We start from the raw sequence: 22,276 nt of genomic DNA on the forward strand, positions 1-22,276 counted from the left end.
GTGATTGCTGATGCAACACACTCCATATTTGGATAGCGGGACAGACAGACAGACACACAGACAGACAGGATCTGCTAGGTCTCATAGTAAGTGCTCACTGCGTTCGCAATCACCCCCATCTTTATAGAGCACATCCATGCATTACCAATCTGGGAACCCTTACAGTTAAAAATAAACATTAACGTATTCAATATTTCTTGAGATATCAGCATTACTACTACTTACATTCCAATAACATGATTGTGAAATGGCCCATTCTTAATTAGTATCTTTATGTTTGGTAAGGTAAATACAGTATATTTTGAGAGACATTTGTCTCACGAGCATCACCGAACAAAATGTAAAAAAGAACAGATGACACAGGTTGATTTCAGTCAGAGTTGTATTAAATTAATCACTTTCATTACTTTAACAAGCACAATTTACAGTCAAAACAGGCTATGGTCCATTAGTGCTTTTGCAAGTAATTACCAAATACATTACTTGTTTGGAACACGCCGGGGCAGGATTATTTTTGTCAGTTTTACTTGTGTCACCTTTTACCAATATTAGACATTTAGCTGTACAAGACACACTTTCCTCACTCTACTTTAGGACAGGCATGAGGAAGAGTTGCTGCCTACTTCCACAGACACTTGGTTTAGAACTGCTTCAGAATGGCTTATTATTGTGACATTGTCCCATTTGATAGGCACCGGTCACATTACAGAGTGTTTTCATTTTTAATGTAATCCACTGCTTGTTTCCTGAATGAGCTCCTTGTCTACTTGCTGGTGGTTAAAAGCTAGTTTGGGAGAGATGCTGAATAAGGGTAATCATCACAATCAGGGCCAATACCTCTTTAAGTCTGATTCATAAAAGTTATACAAGTATTGTGAAAGTTATTATAAAATAAACATTTATTGTAGATATTTGTCCTGTACCCACATTTTGTAATGTTATGTTTCTCTACCAACTTGCAAATTATTTGCCGTCTTTCTACGGTAAATATAGTTTAGTACACAGTTATGCTTGTAGATTGGCCATTTTTCATCTTGGGATATAGCATAAATTATGCGTTGCACAAGCAAACCACAGCACATCCCCTTGCTCTGAAATTTTGTTGGTGCTTTATCGTCTTAAACACAAGTGTTAAAACGCCACACTACATCACAGACCAGGAAGAAAAATATATCTCGTCAAGTTTAGTTCAGAGAGGAGTGCCTTTTTTTGGAGGGTCAGGTTTTACTGGGTTGGTTGGGAGGGGAGGGGGGGGGGTGTGATGGCTCACAGCGTAGACGTGATGATCATATACTACAACGGTTCCTTCATGCCTTTCCAACGAAGTGAGAACACTGAGGTTACAAATGGCAAAATCACAACACACTTAATCCATGTAGCGTTCAGGAAAAGACAAAAGAAACCTCAACAAAGACATAAATTAAATACATTGATATCTTATCAGGGAATACTGTTGGATGGTTCACAGCATATACCTGGGAAAGGGAAAAGCACACACACATTAACCACTTTGACCCTTTAATATACTTTTGTTGACCGGGGTCCCACAGAGGTCTATCCCATTGGACCCCTCCTCCCCCCCAATAAACCAAATCGTTTCGGCAAAGAAAAAATAGGCAATCTACAAGCTCATGTGTCGCGACCAGTTGTGTGTGAGCTTGTAGATAGTCAGTTTCTGCTGCATTTTCACCTAATCATAACATGCTCAGAGTAGGGATGCTAAGGGTTAAAGTGGTTAAAGATGGAGCCTATTAACTCACGTGTTCTTCAAATCCAATAAATAATAAACAGAAGAATATATAATAATTGCAATAAATGAATAACAGGTTATGTCGGTGTCACAAATTCATCTGTTGGGGGTCTCTAAAGCACCGATTCTCTTTAAATACCGCGAGGGGGAAGGAAAATAAATTCATCTATAGACATTAAAATGTACTGATGTTGGAACAGACAAAAGTGATTTACAAAAGACATGTAAATCAACACAGAGCAAGATTAAAATCAATTGTACATATATGTAAACTGGATTTGATTTTCATTTTTAAGGACATAAAACATACCCCCCCCCACCCCCTAAGTGGCAGGGGCGGGGGGGCTCCATCTCAGCAAGAGTCGTCCATTTTGTTGCATAACGTTTAGCCTGGTGTTCTTCCGGCTTGACAGGTTGTTTGGGGAAAGCAGCGATGGGGCGGGAGGGGAATTATGATTCCATACCTCCCAACTACTATAAATGTGAGTTATTGGGAGGTATGGAACATTTAAACATTTCTTAATTTCCCAAAGAGAGAGAGAGAGAAAAGGGGGGTGGAGACAAATTTGAATGGAAAACACTGCATTTTCCAAGTCGGCTGGAATGTTGACCGCGTTTAGGCCCTGCCTCCCACGTGTGTTGTGATGGATTGAGGAGGGGGAGGAGGCAGAGAGGAGAGAGGGCGCGCGGCGCCACGGAGGACGGAGTCACATGCTGTACTGGACCAGGGTGCCGTTGTCCAGGGACACTCCGGCCTCTTGCAACTCAAACCTGAGGGGCACAAAGAAAAAAAAGAAAGCAACATTGAGTCATTCTCAAACGCTTCTTTGTTAATCGTGTTTAAATAGGGTATGGTGATATTTATGGTCCACATGTTTGGCATTTACCCACATTAAACTCCTATTGTGGGAATATCATCATAGGCAAACTCCCCAAAATGTCATCATGATCGTCCAGCTTCACAATTTTTAAATACGGCTTAATATTTCTAAATGTCCTGAATAACAATTCAACGTCTTGAAATCAGACTTCTGAGTAGATTAATGGGGAAGTGCCAAAGCCGTCGATGATTTTAGTCTAGCACCAAAACAGCTGATCTACAGGGTCACAATGCATCACAGATGAGCTATTTTAAGTGTAAATCAGGCTTTACTCTGGAACCAATGTCTTTGTGGGTAAATATAGATATTGGAACAGGATATGACAGATGCATCCAAACCTCACATTAAGACCTGTACATCGCTGAAAACCTTGTTCTCCATAATATTCATTTTTAGTAAATCAATTATGGCCCATTTTGTCACACTATAGTGTCACAAAAATGTAGCACAAATGGCAGATGCGACCAGTTGTGAGCATTTTTGAAAAGGTTTAAGGTTAACCCATTCAGAACCCCTTTGTGTTTTAAGGATTAAGTTATACTTTAGCCATTGAAAAATAGAAGATCTGCTATTCTTTTTTAAATCGTGAAAATGTGGCGCAAAGCTTTGAATAAATATTAGCGGACGTTTTTAACTAAATTCTTTGCTTCTGGGGAGGTCCCTGGAACAACATATTTTCAGATGGGAGTTGGCGGCCAAATGCATATAATCCTGGGGGTCCTTGACATGAAATAGTTTGAGAACCACTGACATAGAAACATGAGGTTCTTCAGAAAACCGTCAGGATTTAGAAGACAGTTGTAGAATCGTCCTCAGGTCTAAATGGGTTAAAGTGGTTAGGCCAGACGACTTCAAACCTCTGGAAGCTCACCAGTCAGACGTGGAGATGGTGTAGTAGATGGAAGGCTGGGGGGCGGCGGTGAGGCAGCAGAAGTCCTGCAGGCCCGACGCCCCCATGTTGGGGAACAGCAGCCAGTCGCCCACGCTGAGCTCTGGCAGCAGGCAGCGCTCCACCACCTGGTCCAGCTGGTCCAGAGACGGGCCCCACAGGCTGCTGGGGTGCACTGCTTCTTCAGCCCGCAGCACGCGCTGGGAGGAGGGAGAACAGTCAAATTAGAGATGCTCCGATAATCGGCCAGCGATCGGTGATAGGCCATATCGACCGATATTCACTCTGATCGGTAATCGGCAATTTACCTGGAGAAACTGATCTTTTACACTATTTAGGTGGTATAAATGTCAATCAGATATGGAGTATAATATCATTTTGCTTTTTTGTGACAGGCCAAAACATTCTCCCCTTCCTCCGATCATGAGAAAAACAATCTGTGATCTGTATCGGTCCCAAAATATGTGATCGGAACATCCCTCCCTATTGTTAAGCATGAATTACTCTCTTCCTGAACAAAAACAGAAGTATCCGTTTCATGGGCACACTTTGAAACATCCGGGTCACTTAGTTCGGAACACCAGTTATCTGCCGATCGTCTGCCTCAATTCATGGCCTCTTTTCTCCATTCAGCTTGGAGTTGCTATCAGATGGCTGGAACGGGAGCAGTACAGTAGGTCTTGGCTTGCTGCTTACCTTGTGTGCAGCCGGGGTGGGGATGGCGCTCCCTAGCAGCTTGTGGCTGAATGAGCCGTACACGCCCTCGCTCATGTAATACAGGAACTCGGGTTCACCGCCGGGGCTCAGGTCTCCTGTACAAAACACACAGAAGAACTTCAGAAATGCAAGATGTGAAATATTAGCCCGCCCGTCCGTCCACCCTCCCTCAAGTGAAATTAATTAAATCTGTGCCATTCTTTCTTGCGACACACTGTTATGCAACGAACACGTAACGGTCTGGGGTTTTATTGAGCAACCGCAGCGGGCTAAGATTAGATGTGAACGGTAATCCCAAAAGCTCGGAAGCGATGTGGACGTGTACGGGCAACCGTGCTGCGTTTGCACTGCGATGGGAAAGCACAGTGCAGGGAGAAATAATATATATACTTTGAGGCTGTGCTGGACTTTAACTCCGATATTCCTGGGCAAATTTAGATGATCTGTGTGATCACAGGTTTTTACTTACCGGTATTTATTTATTTTTTAAATGGTGAAAATAGCATATCCGCAAAGCTCATGGCAGTGAACTTGTAGATCTGCTATGGTTTTGCTAAATGTCGTACAATGACCCACCTGGAGCCATGCTGTCCCAGTGCCCGCTCACTGCCTTCTTGCTGATGACGTTGACGGCCAGGCAGAAGGCTGAGGCGACGTAGAAGCTGCCAGGCTGGGCGAGTACCGTCACCCCAGAGAGCGGGGGGAAGTAGGCGTCCAGCAGTGGCCTGACCACACACTCAACCTACACGCACACACGCACACAGCAGAGAGAGCAACTAATTAACACAATTACTAACAAAATGTTTTAAATTTATTTAACTTTCATCAGCAAACAAAACTTGCAAAGTTCATGTCAATGCTCGGGTTCCCCAATAGGCGGCCCGCGGAGCGCCCCCTTGTGGCCACTGGGGGGGGGTCCCAGATATAAATGGCATTAAATGGGGGTCAGTAGCCTATGCATGTCAAACTGGGCATCCTTTTCAAATGGGGTCTTGCCCTGAAAATGAATTTTAATTGGGGAACCCAGTCAGCCCAATCATTTCCATTTCACTGGTAAGGGACTAATCAATTGGCTGAAGGCAGTCGTTTGGTTACCTGTTTGAGCTGATACTCTGAGCCAGTGAATCCACCACCGATGTCCAGGATGTTCATGCTGAAACCCAGCTCCGCCTGCACAGTGACAGCCAACAATCACACTCCGTTATTACAGTACACAGAAAAGTCCTCAATGCTCATTAACCCATTTTGGGCGGGAACCCCTTTTGGCGTTTTAAGCATTATGAAAATAGCAGATCTACAAGCTCATAGGACGGCACCGAGTGCCGCACTATGAACTTTTAACTTGCTATTTTTTTTTTTAAACGTGAAAATGTGCAAATCTTTGAATATAGTCTTTCAGAGTGAACGTTTTTAACTCAAGGCTTTGCTTTTTTGAGGGGTTCCTGGAATAACATACCGGTATTTTCAGATGGGGGTCGGTGGCCAATTACCGTACATATAATTTGAGCACCACTGATACAGAAACATAGGAATTTCTTCAGGTCTAAATAGGTTAAAGGAGAATTCCATGCTAGAAGGCTTTCTTACCTTTATTTGTAGTCGTTACATCCCCACCAAAGAGGTCCAGGTGTTATTTTGTGCAAAAGTGCATTATTGGCTATTAATATAAGCCCTCAATGGGGGTTGGGTTTTTGTGCTAATTCGCTTATTTCCATCAAAATAAGTAGTAAAGTGTGCCGCTTGGGATACTATTTACATTATGAAGAGAGGATATATACAAAAAAAGAATGATTTTTGAGCCATGGAAATAGGCAAATTAGCACAACACCCCATTCAATTCAATTAAATTCATTGAGGGCTTATATTAAAAAAGCCAATAATGCACTTTTGCACAAAATAACACCTGAACCTCTTTGGTGGGGACGCAACTATACAAATAAAAGGTAAGAAAGCCTTCAGGCATGGAATTCTCCTTTAAAGAGGGTGTAAGTATCTCAATATTGGGTGAGATATTTGTTAATAGTGTCATGTATTTTCTGTCATCAGCAGCAGGGGGTTCCCCATCTCTCCATCTCCTTTGATGAACAGAAAATACTTTTCCAGGTCAGGATACCAATTGTATCCACCAGTAAGACGCACAAACGCATTCGCAATTATCCAATCAGGAGAGAGACCTCATGGTTTACCCCACCACGGCCCCGCCTCCTCGTGAACATGTCTGGACATGAAACGGAGCTTGAGCTGAAAACACTGTTCTGAGTGGTTGCTCGGTCCCACTCCCATGCTAGTGGTTCTTAAATATTTCCATCTCAGGGATCCCTAAATTAATATGTATGAGAGAGAGGCCAAAGGTCTTTTCTAACAGACATGTTAAATATTTAGTGCAGGAAACTTCAAGAGATTTGTCAACAAGCTCACAAAACACATTGTGTGCTCTTAGAAAATAAAACGGGCTTAAGCGTTCCCTGGTTTTGCATGAGACTCCCTGGAACCCGCCCAAGGAGGAACAATGTACCCTACTACAATAGTAGGCCTAATAGCTCTTGGTGTGACTCTTTGGCTTCCTCACCATCAATAACGTGGAAATGAAAATAGAAGCGTTTATAAATGTTGGCTTCACCAAGGCTATCGGAAACTTAAGGCGTCAATGTGGATGAGCAGAGGAAATATTGACTTCTGGGGGTCCGTGGCCTAATGTATATCAAACTGGGGGCCCTTGAAATGAGAAGGTCTGAGAACCACCGTCTTAAAATCTTTGCAAATGTCATCATCTGTGTGCTCACCCCCATGTCGAAGACACAACGGGCGTCCGACAGGGCATGGGCATAGGCCTTCTGGAGGTCCGGACAGGACGTGGGGATGTGGAAGGTGACCCCGGCCACCTGGACGCCCAGCTCCTTGGCCGCCTCCAGGAGGTGGCGGCAACTCTTCAGGGAGCAGCCAAACGCCATGCTGGTCTCGGCCGCGTGGGCCTCGGTGCTCAGCAGCAGCAGCAACCTGTAGTGGAGACAGGACAAAACGTCAAGTACAGGATAACCACAAGGCTGACATGGAAGGTTTGCGATACAACTTTATTGTCAGCTTGCACTGACATTTGTTTTGCGTCCATGACTTCACCGCTCAAGATACAGACAAGACATACACAATACATTACAAAAGATACATTACAGGACACAAATCACTGAAGCAGACAGGAACAAGAATAGAACATATCTAGTTTAAAAGCAGAACAGACTGGTGTATTTAGGGACTCTAAACCGCCTCATGGAGGGCAGCAGTTGATATTTAAAATATGTAAGGGGTACAGTTAGTTAACTGAGAAATACAAATTAAACTTAAGCTTAAAAATAAAGCTTGAAATAATGAATTATTAAATATATTTTTCAACGTTAATCATTTGAATATGATTTTTCTTTTAATCTATTAAAAAAAATCATATTCAATCGATTTGTTCGATGAACTGTTGGACCCCTACTCATACGAGATAAAAAGGTTTAAATAATCCAAAAATTACATGGATTCATTGGATTGACTCCCATCCCGTCAACTGCAATTGCGTAGCCTTGTGTCATGTTCTTTTCTCTGCTGACCAACACACAGAATCAAAACAAGAGATAAGCAGGCCTGCTTTTACAGCTTGTTGTGGTGGTCACCTACTTGGCGCCGGGGTGTGCGCGGGCGATCTTGCACAGCTCGGTCTGGTTGTCACAGACCAGGTGTCGGACGTTGTTCTTGGCAGCGTGTTTGATGTGGGCCAGCTGCTTGCAGACACCCGACAGGATGATGTTGTCTGGGGTTACGCCGTGTTCCAGCGCCATGTTCACCTCAGCCTGGGGCGAGAACAGGACAGTGATGTAAATAGGTTTTCAATGTAATGAGTCCCGGGATGCAGGGGTGGTCTTTTAGATGAGTCCCAGGGACATTTTATGAGTCCCACTTCAACGACGTTAGGAGTCATTTTGCAAATTGCAGCATTTTCCTCCCATTTCATTTTATATGGTTATAATGTGTTTATATTCATGTAGAAAACAGAAGAAGAAATGACGTTTTATTGCGTCCCTTAACGATAAAATGCGTTTTGGAATGCAAAATGCACCCTATTTTAATCTCTGACAGTACACATTCAAGTAAGTATTTAAGGTTAATTTGGTTACAGCAAGTACTGTAACCACAAGTAAACACTGTCAAAATAATGGCAAAAAGGCATATGGTAAGTGTGTTGCATAAGCTGAAAGACAGCCGTCTTTAGATGACAAACAATTGATGACATAACTGGACCACAAGGTCAAGTGCTTTCATAAGAGCCATTTGACCAGCACAGCTTGTGGTTCCTACACGATGACAAATCGAGTATGAACAACTGTGCTGAAAATACCCCATGACCAGTCATTGACCACACTGCTTACACACTGCTTTCACTACTGTACGAGACAAGCACATAAAAAAAATTGTATATAGGCGCTTTACAGAGATTGTGCATTACATTCACACACACATTCACACACCGATGGTGGCGGAAACTATGCAAGGCACCAACCAGCACATCAGGAACAATTAGAGGTGCAGTGTCTTTCGACACTAACTCTGGGGAGCCCGGGTTCGAGCTGGCAACCTTGCGGTTACCATCCAGCCAACTCTATGTGCAATGTTACCAAGGAACTCGCCTGCTCACCTTGTTGGCACAGACGAATCCAATTCCCAGGGAGGAGAGCACCTCGATGACGACCGGACTGCTGTTGCACTTGACTGGGAAATATGGCCGCAGTTGGGGTGCCGCGCTCTGCCAGCGCACGTGCTGCCTCATCAGGGCGCCCAGGTCACCAACTACAAACGGGCTCTTCTCCGCCTGGAGACAAATCGGGGATAAAGAATAATACACTGAGCACAATGAGTTATGACCATTATGGTCAGTGGCTGCTTTGTTATTGTGACCTGGAACATGACCGGGTCACACACACTTCTCCATAGGCTTTTCAAAAAGTATTTATATAAAGACTATTGCGTCGCGGACAAAGCCAACTTGGATCGTGACAAATCATGACAACAAACACAATATTTTGGACCAAACAAATAATTACAAAGAAGAAAAAACAACAAAAGAAAAGTGTTGTAACCTGCCGTTTTCTTCTTCTTTCTAATTATTTGTTCGGCCCAAAGAATTGTGTTTGTCGTCATGACTTGTCACGAGGCTTAAAAAGGTCTTTAAATAAATACTTTTTGAAATGTCTACGAGGAAAATGAACGGAGAATCATTTCCTAGGCCCTGGTAGGGGTGGGACTGCGACGCTCTATAGCGGTCGCAGTAATGGCGCCGGCCTGTACTTCTCCTTGGCTAATGAAAAAAAAAGGGTTGAACGGGGAGATATCCTGGCATATAGTAATCATTCTTTAATTAATCCTAGTAGGGAGTGCGTTAAAAGGAAAGCCTAAAGGGTAAATCTGCCACAACAGTCAGTAAATAATGTTTTGTGATGTCAGGAGTGGAAGAAATCCGCCCTGACAAACTCGCCCAAGCTCTGTATAAAGGATACTTTATACTGTATATAATCAATACATTTCATTATACAGTTAATAGTCTTCTCTGAGCATTGCAAATAGAGCAGTTATTATTAATTATTTGTTTTAAAGCAACCAATATTGCTGTCCACTGTGTCCAGATAGAGACTAGTATCCAAATATATGAAGTTGTCCCTTATCTGAGTTTTACCCTACCTTTAAAAAAAACACTATATACTAGTTTGACCCCCCCTCCCCGTACTAGGTCTGGTCCACCAGCATTTCTCTCTACACCGAAACCAATCAACAAGCTTGCAACGCGTTTTGAGCTTGTAGATTGTCTTTTTTGCCGAATGTTTGCCTCGGAATAGGAATGCTAGAGTTCATGTGGTACGGTTTGTATAGCAAACAGGTGTAAATGCACCAAGTAGAGCTACAGTATGTGGAGGGTCAGGATTACATGGCTATGGCTTATACCTATCCAATCCATTTAGCCTGACAGGGAGGGCCAAGACTGGATTAGTGTCTGATAAAATCGACAGAGGGGGGAAAATAAGAATCAGGAGAATGTTCCTGGTGGACTTCGAAATGAGCTCCAAACTAAAGCAGTTAATCAAGCACATTAAGCCTGGTGTCCCTGTTTTTTATGTCATTATATGTAGGCATTTCAATACTTCTCAACAAAAGCAAAAGTAGACGGTCTAAAAGCTCATAACATTTAAGTTCACATGTTGTTGTGACAATGCCAATTTATAAAACATAGACACTGCTTTTATTTGTTTTCACATAATTAGATTTTCCAGGATTGAAATGTTGTTGAACTGACCAGAGCCTGTTCACAGATGTGTCCGTCGATGACATCTTCAATGGTCACTCCTCCCTCCAGGAGGTCAATGACATAGCTGGGGTCGTCAGCAAGTCCTTTCATCTCTCAACCGTAGTCCAGTAAGCTTACAATCATAAAGAGCCTAGTTCAGCGAGTCAAGGGGGTCGTGACTGAGACGATGAGGTCCTGCCGGTATGCAACAAACTAACACATGAAAACAAACATGAGGTCAAAAGCTTGCTCGGTTAGGGAAAAGGAGACGAGAAGAAACAGACAGACAACACACTAGTGAACTTTTACCCAGATCTAGAATAAACAGATACAATGCAAACGCACAGTACGTCACAATTCCTTAATTTGAGCAGTGGTCATTCTCGCACACAAAGAGTGTTAACTAGAACGATAAAAAACACTTTCAAACTGGCGGCCTAATTTTATTTGGAAATGGATGATAATTGGAATGTGGCTTTTTAATGGTTAATCAGACTAATGGATTGTCGATTATATCAACAATTAGAATTTGTGGATATAACACCCCCCCCACATATTATGTGGGGGGGGGGGGGGGGGGGGAGAAGACACTTTGCAATTATTCAATTCATCAAAAAAGTAATCGATTGAATAATAATCACTGACAAGTGTGGGGCTTGAAAGAGATGGACCTCTGTTTGACATGCTTACTTTTCCTGTCAGATTCGTACACATCAGCAGCACACGTGACTTCCCTCATGCATGACAGTCAGAGACTATGTATGACTTTACTTTCACATCAACCCACTTTAAAATGAAATCAGGCCAGCAGGTTAGTGTACACACTGCGAACATATCACTGAACACCTGACAGCCAGATTACCCTTAGAAGACACTGAATGAATGGCTGATTCTGGATTTGTCTGGTTCTCAACTGATAGCCTGTTACGATAACAGTGTGAGCATGCGAGCAAGAGAGAGTGTATGTGTGTAGAAGTACACACTGTGTATTTGGATTACTATACTTGTGACACAATGTCCCCACAGAATTTGAGAAATGAACATCACTACAGTATTATGGTTTTAAAAACAAAGAAAAAACAGGAAAGGATTCAGATTGGGGTTAGGCATTTGGAGACGAATTATGCCTGATTTATACTTGGTTGCACACTGGTGTCATCATGCATCCAAAATGGCAGATCTACTGAAATCTTGACATTTTGATGGCCTTCTCACTAGTAATACTAACATGTACGTGCGCGCACACGTGTGTGTGTGTGTGTGTGTGTGTGTGTGTGTGTGTGTGTCTGTGCATGTCTGTGCGTGCGTGCTCAGCTACTCACATGGACAAGTCAGGAGATGGACCTGTCCCACTATCAGCTAGGATCCCAAGGCGGCTCTGCGTTGAAGTCAAAGTGCTCCCGGTAGAGAGCCGCCCCTAGGCCTTCTGGGTAGCGCCTATACAACTGTGCAGAGACGGGGGAGCCCTGCGGGATGAAGAGTGTGCAAACCTTGTTACATAGAGAAGGCATAGAAAATAATGTGTGCCAAAGTCAAACCTGACACGGTTTAATGTCAGTTTCTCAACCAGAGTGCCATGTTCCAAAAGTGGGTTGCAAGGTGTTCCCACAGGGTTGTGTGAACAAGGAACAAGTTAAATAAAAGGAACACTTGACTGTAGTACTGTACTGCTTAACAACATGAGGTATAGCATCGCGATTCTGGGCACATCATCATAATAAGCGAACATTTGGCAAAAGTAGTCAAACATTTGCAGAAATGTGTAAATTGCAGGGTTTAATGCGTCGTTTAGGTGCTACTAGACTAGAGGGCGTGCACGTGCTGGCGCACACTGGGGCTTCGCAATATGGACTAAATGTCATACCTCAATAGTAGATACAATAACCAATAATATAACTAAAGAGTCACACCTAATTTTAGTGTTGAAACATTAAGAATAACTAGAAAAGTCGCACTTTTGTAAAGTTGTAAAGTGTGGTTGCCGCAGTCGCTTACATAGGCCCTTCCCCAATTTGAAAATTTCTATAACGCTTGAAACAGTTTAGTCTTCTGCCCCTCCAATTATCTACTACAAACGTTATGCAAAGCTCGGCCAATCACGGTGGAAGTTAGGTAGGTTACTCCAGAAAAGAAAAAAAACTATAGTATGGTTGCCACACTAATAACAGCATATTACAGAGGTTAATTACGCTTTTCTAACATTCAGTCTCAGTGGTGTGCCTAGACTGGTCTGGGGGATCCTAGTCAATTAAGTATAGGGTTTTAAGTGGTTAATGTACCAAGTCCTATTGCCTTCTTTATGTCCAGAGTGAAAACAATTGAGTCACGTACAACAATGCAGGCATACACATGCATTTACACACGTGTATGCTTACAATTCACGTGTATGTAACGTAAAGAACACTGTTGTTGAATCATCATGTCACAGGCTAGCGTGGGTGGCTTACAGTTACAGTGGGTGGCATACAGTTACAGTAGTCCTGTTGCTGACTCCTGAGGTTAAAAGAGTTAACCAACAACCTTGAGTCATATTTGCTCTGTGCCCCTCTGTTCTGAACGTAACCGACACAATCAATGCATTAGGTAACTTTCCCTTTAGGGTAACTGATGTGGCTGTTGGGCTTAATGGCTTTACCTTGTAAAAACATCCATTATGACTGGTTAAAAATAAACCAAATGACTAAGACAGGTGCTGATACAATGTCAACCATATATCTCACTATTACATGCTTTGTAACAATACAAGTACTCTTTCCGATTAATTGAATATGAAGGACCAAATGGAAACAAGACATAGGCTTTATTGGGTTTTAAATCCTCTTAGCAGACCTTGTATTGAACTGTACGGTTCTTTTTTTAAGACAACTGTTAAAGTATATTCAATCAATCAAACTCTCCCAGTTACAAAACTTTGCAGGAACACATTTTCCCCTCTCTCGCTAATATCAGGGACAAAATCTGGATGTATTAACATGATTTCAGCACAAGATATCAGTGTTGTAATAGTGTTGTAATTAACATTACCACCATTTGATGGAACTACAAACTAGTACCTAATGTGACAAATATATCATGAACGGCTTAAGTTATCAATTTGTAACTCTGAGAGGGTACACATGTACTTCTGCGGGTCCATTAGGTTCAATTAGGCATCCTATCCGAGTGCTAAAACCTTGAGGATTGGATTTATACAGCTAAACATGAGACATGACACTTGTATTTGAATGGCTGTGGATAGAGAACGCTAGTGGCGCTGTTAACAGCTTCCATACATTTTACACGTCGCTACATAACATTCCATTTCATTCAGAAGAACCCAATCATATAACAGCAAGGATAACAATCTAAAAAATCTAAACAGTACAGTTTGACAAAACGCACAGATCCACAACATAATCCGACTTTAACGGTGAGAATAAACGGGCAGAATCGGCCGTATAGCGGTGTGTCATGTGCGGGCTGAGCTAGAAAAGAGTAGCCCGACGCCTGCCTTGGCTTGGCCGCCATGGTGGCTCCGCTTTCTGCTGCTTCAGCCCGCGGGGCTCACGCCGTGGAATGGAAGAACGAACAAGTCACACAATAAAACGGCGTACTTACGTGCGATAACGGCCAGAATGTCTTGGAAAATCGTCTTCTCTTTTTCGGCGGAATTTTTAAAGAGTAGTGGGCACAACGTTGTAAGAAAGAAAGCGGCCTGTTGGTGCCATATGTTAGTGTGTGTGTGTTGCGGGAGGGACGGAACGGGGCGCAGGCGGTGGCGTTGTGTCTCTCTCTGTCTGCAGCTGGGAGGAGAATGAATATGAAAGGAAGGGAAGTATAGTGCAAGTTCAACCTGCGTAATCAACCGCCCGGGGGGCGGGGCATAGGGGGGGGCGGGGTCTTCCTCGTTTAGTTTCGACCCGAGTTCGACCAATCACGTTCCGCCGGTCGCCAACCGCCACCAAATATGTATTTCCGAATTACCCCCCCCCCCCATATCCCATAATTGTTATTGTATCGTAACTGTGTGGATTCGTTATGTTTATTTGCGTTACGCAACCTCCCCCAAAACTTTCCATATGTGCGCTTTTAAGCCTAATTATGTTGTATTTTTTTATTTTACTGCATGCAATTATTTTCTTTAGTGAGTTCCATGAAGTTCGCAGCCAAATCAATACTTTTCACTTTGAATGTACTTGAAATTATTACAATACAAAAAGTTATGAGTGATTTCTAACTATAAATGCACCAAGTCTCTGTTTGTTTGTTTGTTTGTTTGTTTGATTGATTGAATACAAAGACTGTTAACTGTGAGTGGACGACCCAATAAAGCATTACACTTGTTTACAAGAGGGTCCACCTTGTTCAATTCATCAAAACATTGAGAGACGTATACAAATGTACACTGCTAGTCAAAGAACAGAACAGGAATTCATCATAAAGGAGGTATGTGTGTATGTATTCCATGTACCTCGGGAACCAGTCCCCCCGCATCGAATTCGACACACGGGTTCCACACCACCACAGGGGTGCCGGTGCACGTGCCCGGTGTCGAGTCGGTCGGACCCACTGACAGGGCCCCTGCCCTGCCCATGTTCATATAGAGCTTCATGGCCTGTTCTCCATATGTGGGCATATTGGCACATAACTCCATAAACTGGCCCTGTTATGACATCTGGACAGGGCCCTGCAAATGTCCATATATGGAGCTGGCCTGTTCTCCATATTTGGGCATATTGGCACATAACTCCATAAACTGGCCCTGTTATGACATCTGGACAGGGCCCCTGCCCAGGGTCCATCCATAGCCCCAGCCCTAGCATCCAGTCCAGCCTATTCCAACTTGCATCGTTCCAATTAGTATTTCTCATGAATAATGCAGGCTAAATCAAACCATCTTTCACCACTCACCACTTTGATCTGTGTCTATATAAACTGATCAAAGTCACATTAACAACAAACAACAACAACTAAAGACACACAAAAAGTCACAAAACCTGTATGTGTACACTACAGTAACAGGACTCTTGTCAGTATGCAGTTTACCATGGTTTCATATGTATTCTCAGCAAAAATAAACAAAGATAAAGCAGGGATTTTAATAGATATGTTCAATAAATCTAAATAACAGCGTTTAATACTTTAATCTTCTACTCACATTGAGTGTTTAGCAGAATGCTGAAATACTGAATTGTCACCGTTCACATGCAAAGAATAACCACCTCATTATGTCATCTTACTCTTTGAAATGTTTTAATTACATTTCCAAAGTTCATCAAACATAATCTCTGAGGGTGTGACTGAAACTTTGTACCCTTGGCTTAAAGCTGACATCATATTATATTAGTATTAGGCTATACTAGCCATATGAAACGTGTCTATTCTGGGGTGAACATTCTGCGGAAATATACATTCTACAAGCTCACAATGTGTCACAATGCAACATGTTGTGAGCTTGTAGATCGGGGGAAAGGAAGGGAGTGCGTAGGAATATACCCTGGTCAATGGAGATAGGGTTTAAATGTGCGAGTATAGGTATATCATATACCAAGTTAGTTCACATATACCGTATATGTGAACTAACTTGGTGTTTATAGGGTATGTGTGTACATACATAAAGGTATGTATTCACTCTTGTGTTTTTTGTCTATTGCTAAATCTGGTGTATATTTACATACCGGTAATTAAAGTAAAGTCAAGTAAGTAAATTAACACTAAAGTAAAGTAAAGTAAGCACACATCTTCTTTGCTGCAGTCACATATTGTTCATTTAACCAATTTTTAAATATTAATAGAGGAAAGTTAAATATAAACGTGAGAGGTCAAGACAAAGGCAAGGCAACGTCTTTTTTTCTATCAGTGCAAAACACTGTCATTCCATGCAAGTGTTTATTTGGACAGGTATTATGCTAGAAATGTTGATTCTGATAGGCGTATAATGAATCACTATCAACATTGAATCCCTATTTTGGGCATGTCATCATCATTGTTGAGCCAGAAGCTCTCTGTCTACTGAGCAATCTTCAATGCTACTCTCACCGGCCTTAAAACAAGGCTCCAGACCTCCCAAAACAAACTGGTCAGGCTCCTACTTGGCCTCACCCCCCGAACCCACCTCACCCCTGCCCACTTTGACAGGCTGGGATGGCTTAGGGTCGACGACAGAGTACAACATCTTGCAATGGGTCTGGTCCACAAGATTCGATACACCACCAAGATATGCATGTACCTGTGTAGATACTTCCTTAATGTAAACGAAGTCCACACCCACAACACCAGAGGGAGTGCAATTAACAAACCATGTACAACCCAGATTCGCCACAAACAAGGGACTAAATTATTTTCGCTCATATGCCACCAAAATGTGGAACGCCCTACCAACAGTCATTAAGACATGTGAATCCCTTGACTGCTTCAAAACCGCTCTCAAAGGGCACCTACGGACGGCTGCAATTCGAAACTGGCCCCTGTAAAATCTGAATCCCCCCCTTTTCCCCTCACTGTATATGTTTCTTTTCCCTTTTTGCTTCCTTTATGATGAATTTCTGTTCTGTTCTTTAACTATATAGAAGTGTCTATTTGTACGTCTCTAAATGTTTTGATGAATCGAACAAGGTCTTGTAAACAAGTGTAATGCTTAATTGGGTCGTCCACTCACAGTTAACAGTCTTTGTATTGAGTTTGTGCTTGAAATGTACTGTAATTCTGCAAACTGTTAATAAATATTTCAATCAATCAATCAATCAATGGTCATTAAGTGTGGGTCATGAGTCATGACCGAAAGAGCCGAAATGAGTTTTCTCCGACGGGTGGCTGGCATCTCCCTTATGAGATAGGGTGAGAAGTTCAGTCACGTGGAAGAGACTCGGAGTAGAGCCGCTGCTCCTTCGCCTGGAAAGGAGCCTGCAGCTTAGGTGGTTCGGGCATCTGGTTAGGATGCCTCTCAGGCGTCTCCCTAGGGAGGTCCTCGATGCACGTCCCACTGGGAGGAGACTCCGGGGCAGTAATGTAAGACGCAATGTAATCTCTGTATGATTGGAAACACTGCCCACAACGCCCAAGCGGGGGTTCCTCCCCAGAAACCTTTTAACATAGTAGATGTAAGTTCCTGTTTTCTGGGGCTTTGATACCAAATCCAGGAGAAAACCGAATGCTTGGGGACTCCTGCAGGATCCAGGAGTGTTGGCAGCCCTGCATGGTGATGCAACAGGTGTGTTGAACTTGTAGATCAGCTTTTTCGGGAAAGTTTTAATAAAGCGCTTAAGTGGTTAAGAAAAGTGATCAATTTATACTACGACTAAGGCATAACCACATGAACCCCATAGCATTCTGGGTCTATTTTCACAGAAGATATTTAGTGCACAGAACAAAGATGAGAAGGTCTATAGGCTATAGTATAGCCTATACTGTATACCTCGCATGGACCAGGGACATATCCTCATTGTTGTAGGCCTCCCCAAGGTCATCACGGTTTCGGGTCTTGTTGCAACATAGGTCCCTCACTCGGGTGCCCCAGCCTGGGTGTTCAAGTCCCGACTTACATCCCAGTCGCTACCTTCAATCGGTCCCATTAGGGCAAACCAGGGCCACACAATCCGTTGCTCCGGAACTACACTGCCGGGACTGGGGTTTAGATCAATCTGGTGCATGGAAGGACTATAGGCTCTGTGGGTTGACTCTTGTCCGGGCCCCTCCTACGTCTCACCAGGTCCACTCCTGCTCTCACCAGGTCCAGGACCTGTGCGTTGCACCAGACACTTTATTCAGGAGTGGTGGATTCTTGAGCTGCAAATCCGCAATGGTTCTGCAGGCTCCACCAAATGGCAAACATTTTCTAGTTGCAAAAAGCTACTGTGTAATTCATTCAACAATCTCTCTGTGTTGCAGAGTTGGTTTGTTATGTAAGACGACTTTTGCTCTTATTTGAGTCAGCTTCTTTGAATCTTCAAGACAAGGTAAGGCAAGTTTATTTGTCTGGCACATTTCATGCACGAAATGTTCCCAAACCACTTATCTGGTGATACTATAGTATATAATAATAATAATAATAATAATAATGCATTTTATTTATAAAGCGCTTTACATTCTTACGAATCTCAAAGTGCTACAAGGTTAAAAGCATGGCAAAATAAATACAATAAAATACAATACAATAAAAGAAGCGTAAGCAACATCATAATCAGTAAAACATGTTCTTAAAAAGGTGGGTCTTAAGTCCATTCTTAAAAGAGTCAGTGGACTGTGGTGCTAGCAGGTGGGTATAGGGAGAGAGTTCCACAGACATGGGGCTGCATGTGTGGCAGGAGGCCCGGTCACCCATGGTGCGGAGGTTGGTGTGGGGGACGGGGAGAAGATGGGTGTTGGAGGAGCGGAGGCTTCGAGTGGCGGGTTTAGGGGCGATGAGTTCTTTGAGGCGGGGGGCATTTCCGTAGATGCACTGGTGTGTAAGTAGGGAGATCTTGTATTCAGTCCTCTGGAGGCTCTTGCTATGGATCCCGATGAGTAGTGCGTTGCAGTAATCCAGCCTGGAGGAGATGAAGGCGTGGACGAGTTTCTCAGCATCTGGCAGGGTGAGTGTGGAGCGGAGTTTGAAGATGTTCCTGAGGTGGAAAATGAGGTCTTGCACAGATGTTTGATGTGTGCCAATAAGGATGGCTTCGGTTTTGGAGCTGTTAAGTTGAAGGAAGTTGAGGTTCATCCACGCCTTTATCTCCTCCAGTAAGTGTGGATGAAGGGGATGGTGCTGGCAGGTATGTGGGTGGTGGTTTGGTTTGGGGGGGGGGGGACGGGACGGACCGCAGGTGACAGAGTGTGTCTGTCACCTGCTTTAAGTGTCACCTCACAGAGTGTGACTGCTTTAAGTGGTTAAAGAGAAAAGGTGTTTGGGAACATTTTGTGCATAAAATGTGCCAGACAAATATACTTGCCTTACCTTGTCTTGAGGATTCAAAGAAGCTGACCCAAATAAGAGCAAACGTCTTACATGACTAACTGACTCTGCAACACAGAGACTAGAGATTGTTGAATGAATTACACAGTAGCTTTTGGCAAATAGAAAATGTTTGCCAAAAAGGTGTAGAGACAGTTTGAAGTGAAGAGAGAGAGAGAGAGAGAGAGAGAGAGAGGGAGAGGGAGAGAGAGAGAGATGAAGGGAATTAACATACTTTATATAAGTGTATTACATTATATTCTATAATACCAGATACTAAATCCCCATTATTATTATTGTTGTTATATTTTATGGTTGCTATAGCACAGTCTTGTGTACTGTATGCCACACACCGCCCACACCAAATGCTGCTTGTAGTTGTAACTGTATGATGGAGTGATAAATGAAACCTTCTTGAATCTTGAAATACGTGGTAACACAAATCATGAGCCAAATTAATTGTATCCCCTCCCCTGACATCATGAGCAGCTCATTTCGATAACTAAATATATATGTGACCTGAACCCCTGATATATATGAGCAACCAGCTCGGCCCTATACTATCCAGATTTAATCTCAGCATATTTCTTTATGTGATGCATAAGGAGTTAGTGGTTCTCTCAACACCATATGGAACCCGTAACCCCGTAGATGGGCTCCAGGAACCTCCAGGGGTGCTTGAGGGGGTTTCAGGGGGTCAAAAAAAAAACGAGGAACAGTTTAATTTCCCTTTTATTTAGGGAATGAATATTCAGATCATATAGGTTTCATTATCGGTTGTAGAAATATGACCAACAAAAAACCTATCTTGTGAGGGTGCCTGGCACAAACTCCTTTCAAATGGGGGTCCATAGCTTTACCTGGGCTGTTACCTATCCACTTATTCGTGCCTTGTGGAACATAAGGTCCACAGCTTAATACGTATCAATCAACTGCAATACACTAGTGAACAAACGGTTTGTTTGACCACAAATCTTATGGAATTAGAATTTAAGGCTTCAGAGGTGGAATTCCCGAAACACTCAGTAGGCTATTTGAGACCATGCCAATATTTCAAGGAATGCAGGGTTTAGATTTAACTAAGGAGTTATTGGGTACCACTACCTTGAGAGTTTATTTGTCAACAATTCCTCATCACATAATTTAATGTCTCACAGCCTTTTCTACATTCCATTATATTAGATGAACTCGTCTTGCTTCAGTGAGTGTGGTCGGTCAGGAGTTCAGTGAATGAATGACACAGGTGTGTACTTCCAAGCATAAAATTACTTTTTAAGTTTTTAGGTCATGTGTGTCATTATAGCCGGAAAAAACGAAAAACAAATTAAAATAACAGATCTACAAGTTAACAAATTGTAGCTTGTAGAATGTCTATTTACCCCGCACGACATGGTTGTATGATGAATGATAAAATAGGGCTAGTTAATAAAATAGGGCTATAGTTGATAAAATAAGTTAGTTGATCAAGGCATTCTCTGTCCTTTTAAGAAAGTCTCAACAGGAGACGTTGTGTTCTTACTGTTGCCCAGAAACATTGGCATCATACATAAACAACCAGGAAAAGCCTGTACTACACTGCAGTGAGTGAGCACAAGACGTTCATAGACTGAAGGCTGGCTTTCTTTGCTAGAAACCCAATAACGGCACTCAGGTGGTGAAGGGTAAAATTACCCGCCCACCATTGTGAAGTCCAGAGCTTTGAATCCTTCCGGCTTGGTTAATCGTCTATAATTTTTAACAAATAGGCCTATGTACAGGGCAAGGTTGACTCTGTCTCTGTCCATCATTACAGCCAAGACGAGACAGACATGGACCACCTGCTGTAATCAGGTTGAGAAACAGTGCACTAAAGACTAAACCATGGTGACCTAAGATGACAATGTTATCATTTACTGCGAAATCGGAGGTCAAGAAGTTCCACAGAAATGTGAGTAGAACCTCAAGAAGAGCTCAAGTATCGCACAGTGAATATATCAAGCCCTTAACAGTCATTATTTAATTTCAAGCTCCCCACACTAGGCTATTAAATCAAATTATTCTCAATTCTTACATTTGATGGACTTATGGGGCATAGTATTTAGCCTGGAACCCAACCCTCATATCTCTTCCCCTTGGATACGGTGCCCGGTGGGGGCTCCTAATTTCTGTAGCTATGTCAAGATGATGTCAACGCTCTGGGAAAAGACTAGGCCTCTTGAAGATCAGACAGCAATTTAATGGACCTCAATACAACTGTAGTCTGTTTCTGTCTCAGAAATAAAGCCTTAGTGCAGTGGTTCCCAAAGGGGTCCTTGAGAGAGTTCCAGGGGGTACCCAGCTAGATGATAATTAGGAACTAAATGGACCTTTATGAAAATGGTTGAAAGTCACTGTTAAAGCGGTAAAATAAATCTTCTCTCATTGGGGTCCTTCATGGCATATATTTTCGCGGGCTAATTAGTGCCAATTTGGGGGTCCTTGACATGAAAATGTTTGGGAACCACTGCCTTAGTGCAGTGGCGTTGCTACATCACCATCTAGTGAAAGTATTAGGTAGTGCAGTTAGCTCCGCCAGGATTAAGGATTCGCCATGACATCCCATGCAGAGACAAGGCAATGTCAACCGTCAATGTCAAAGAGAGAGGCATAATACAAAATAAACACAGGTCCGGAGCCCCGGACAAAACACTATGCTGTTTAAACAAGTAGACTGCATGCCACGCCATGGTATTATTCTTTCATATTTGCTGTTTTCTGTGTCGGTTGCGTAGCCAATTACCGTCCGTGTTCGACTCAAAACAAACGGTCGTACGCGTGCGCACGAGTGAGATCAGCTGAC

General features: G+C 42.8%; 1 protein-coding gene across 1 annotated transcript; it reads right to left on the reverse strand.

Moving 5' to 3' along the window:
* Positions 1-364: 364 nt before the first annotated feature.
* On the reverse strand, positions 365-14,326 carry azin1b (antizyme inhibitor 1b). The gene is made up of 11 exons (XM_080788317.1): positions 14,148-14,326; positions 11,873-12,016; positions 10,560-10,763; positions 8,910-9,083; positions 7,895-8,067; positions 7,021-7,234; positions 5,333-5,407; positions 4,814-4,979; positions 4,217-4,332; positions 3,503-3,720; positions 365-2,521 (listed from the first exon to the last, which is right to left on the reverse strand). The coding sequence occupies exons 3-11, from the start codon at positions 10,659-10,661 to the stop codon at positions 2,458-2,460; spliced, it is 1,302 nt and encodes a 433-aa protein (XP_080644443.1). The 5' UTR covers positions 10,662-10,763; positions 11,873-12,016; positions 14,148-14,326; the 3' UTR covers positions 365-2,457.
* Between the last annotated feature and the right edge of the window lie 7,950 nt (positions 14,327-22,276).

Source organism: Protomyctophum bolini (genome assembly GCF_963924005.1).
Source record: "Protomyctophum bolini genome assembly, chromosome: 17".
Lineage (NCBI taxonomy): Eukaryota > Metazoa > Chordata > Actinopteri > Myctophiformes > Myctophidae > Protomyctophum > Protomyctophum bolini.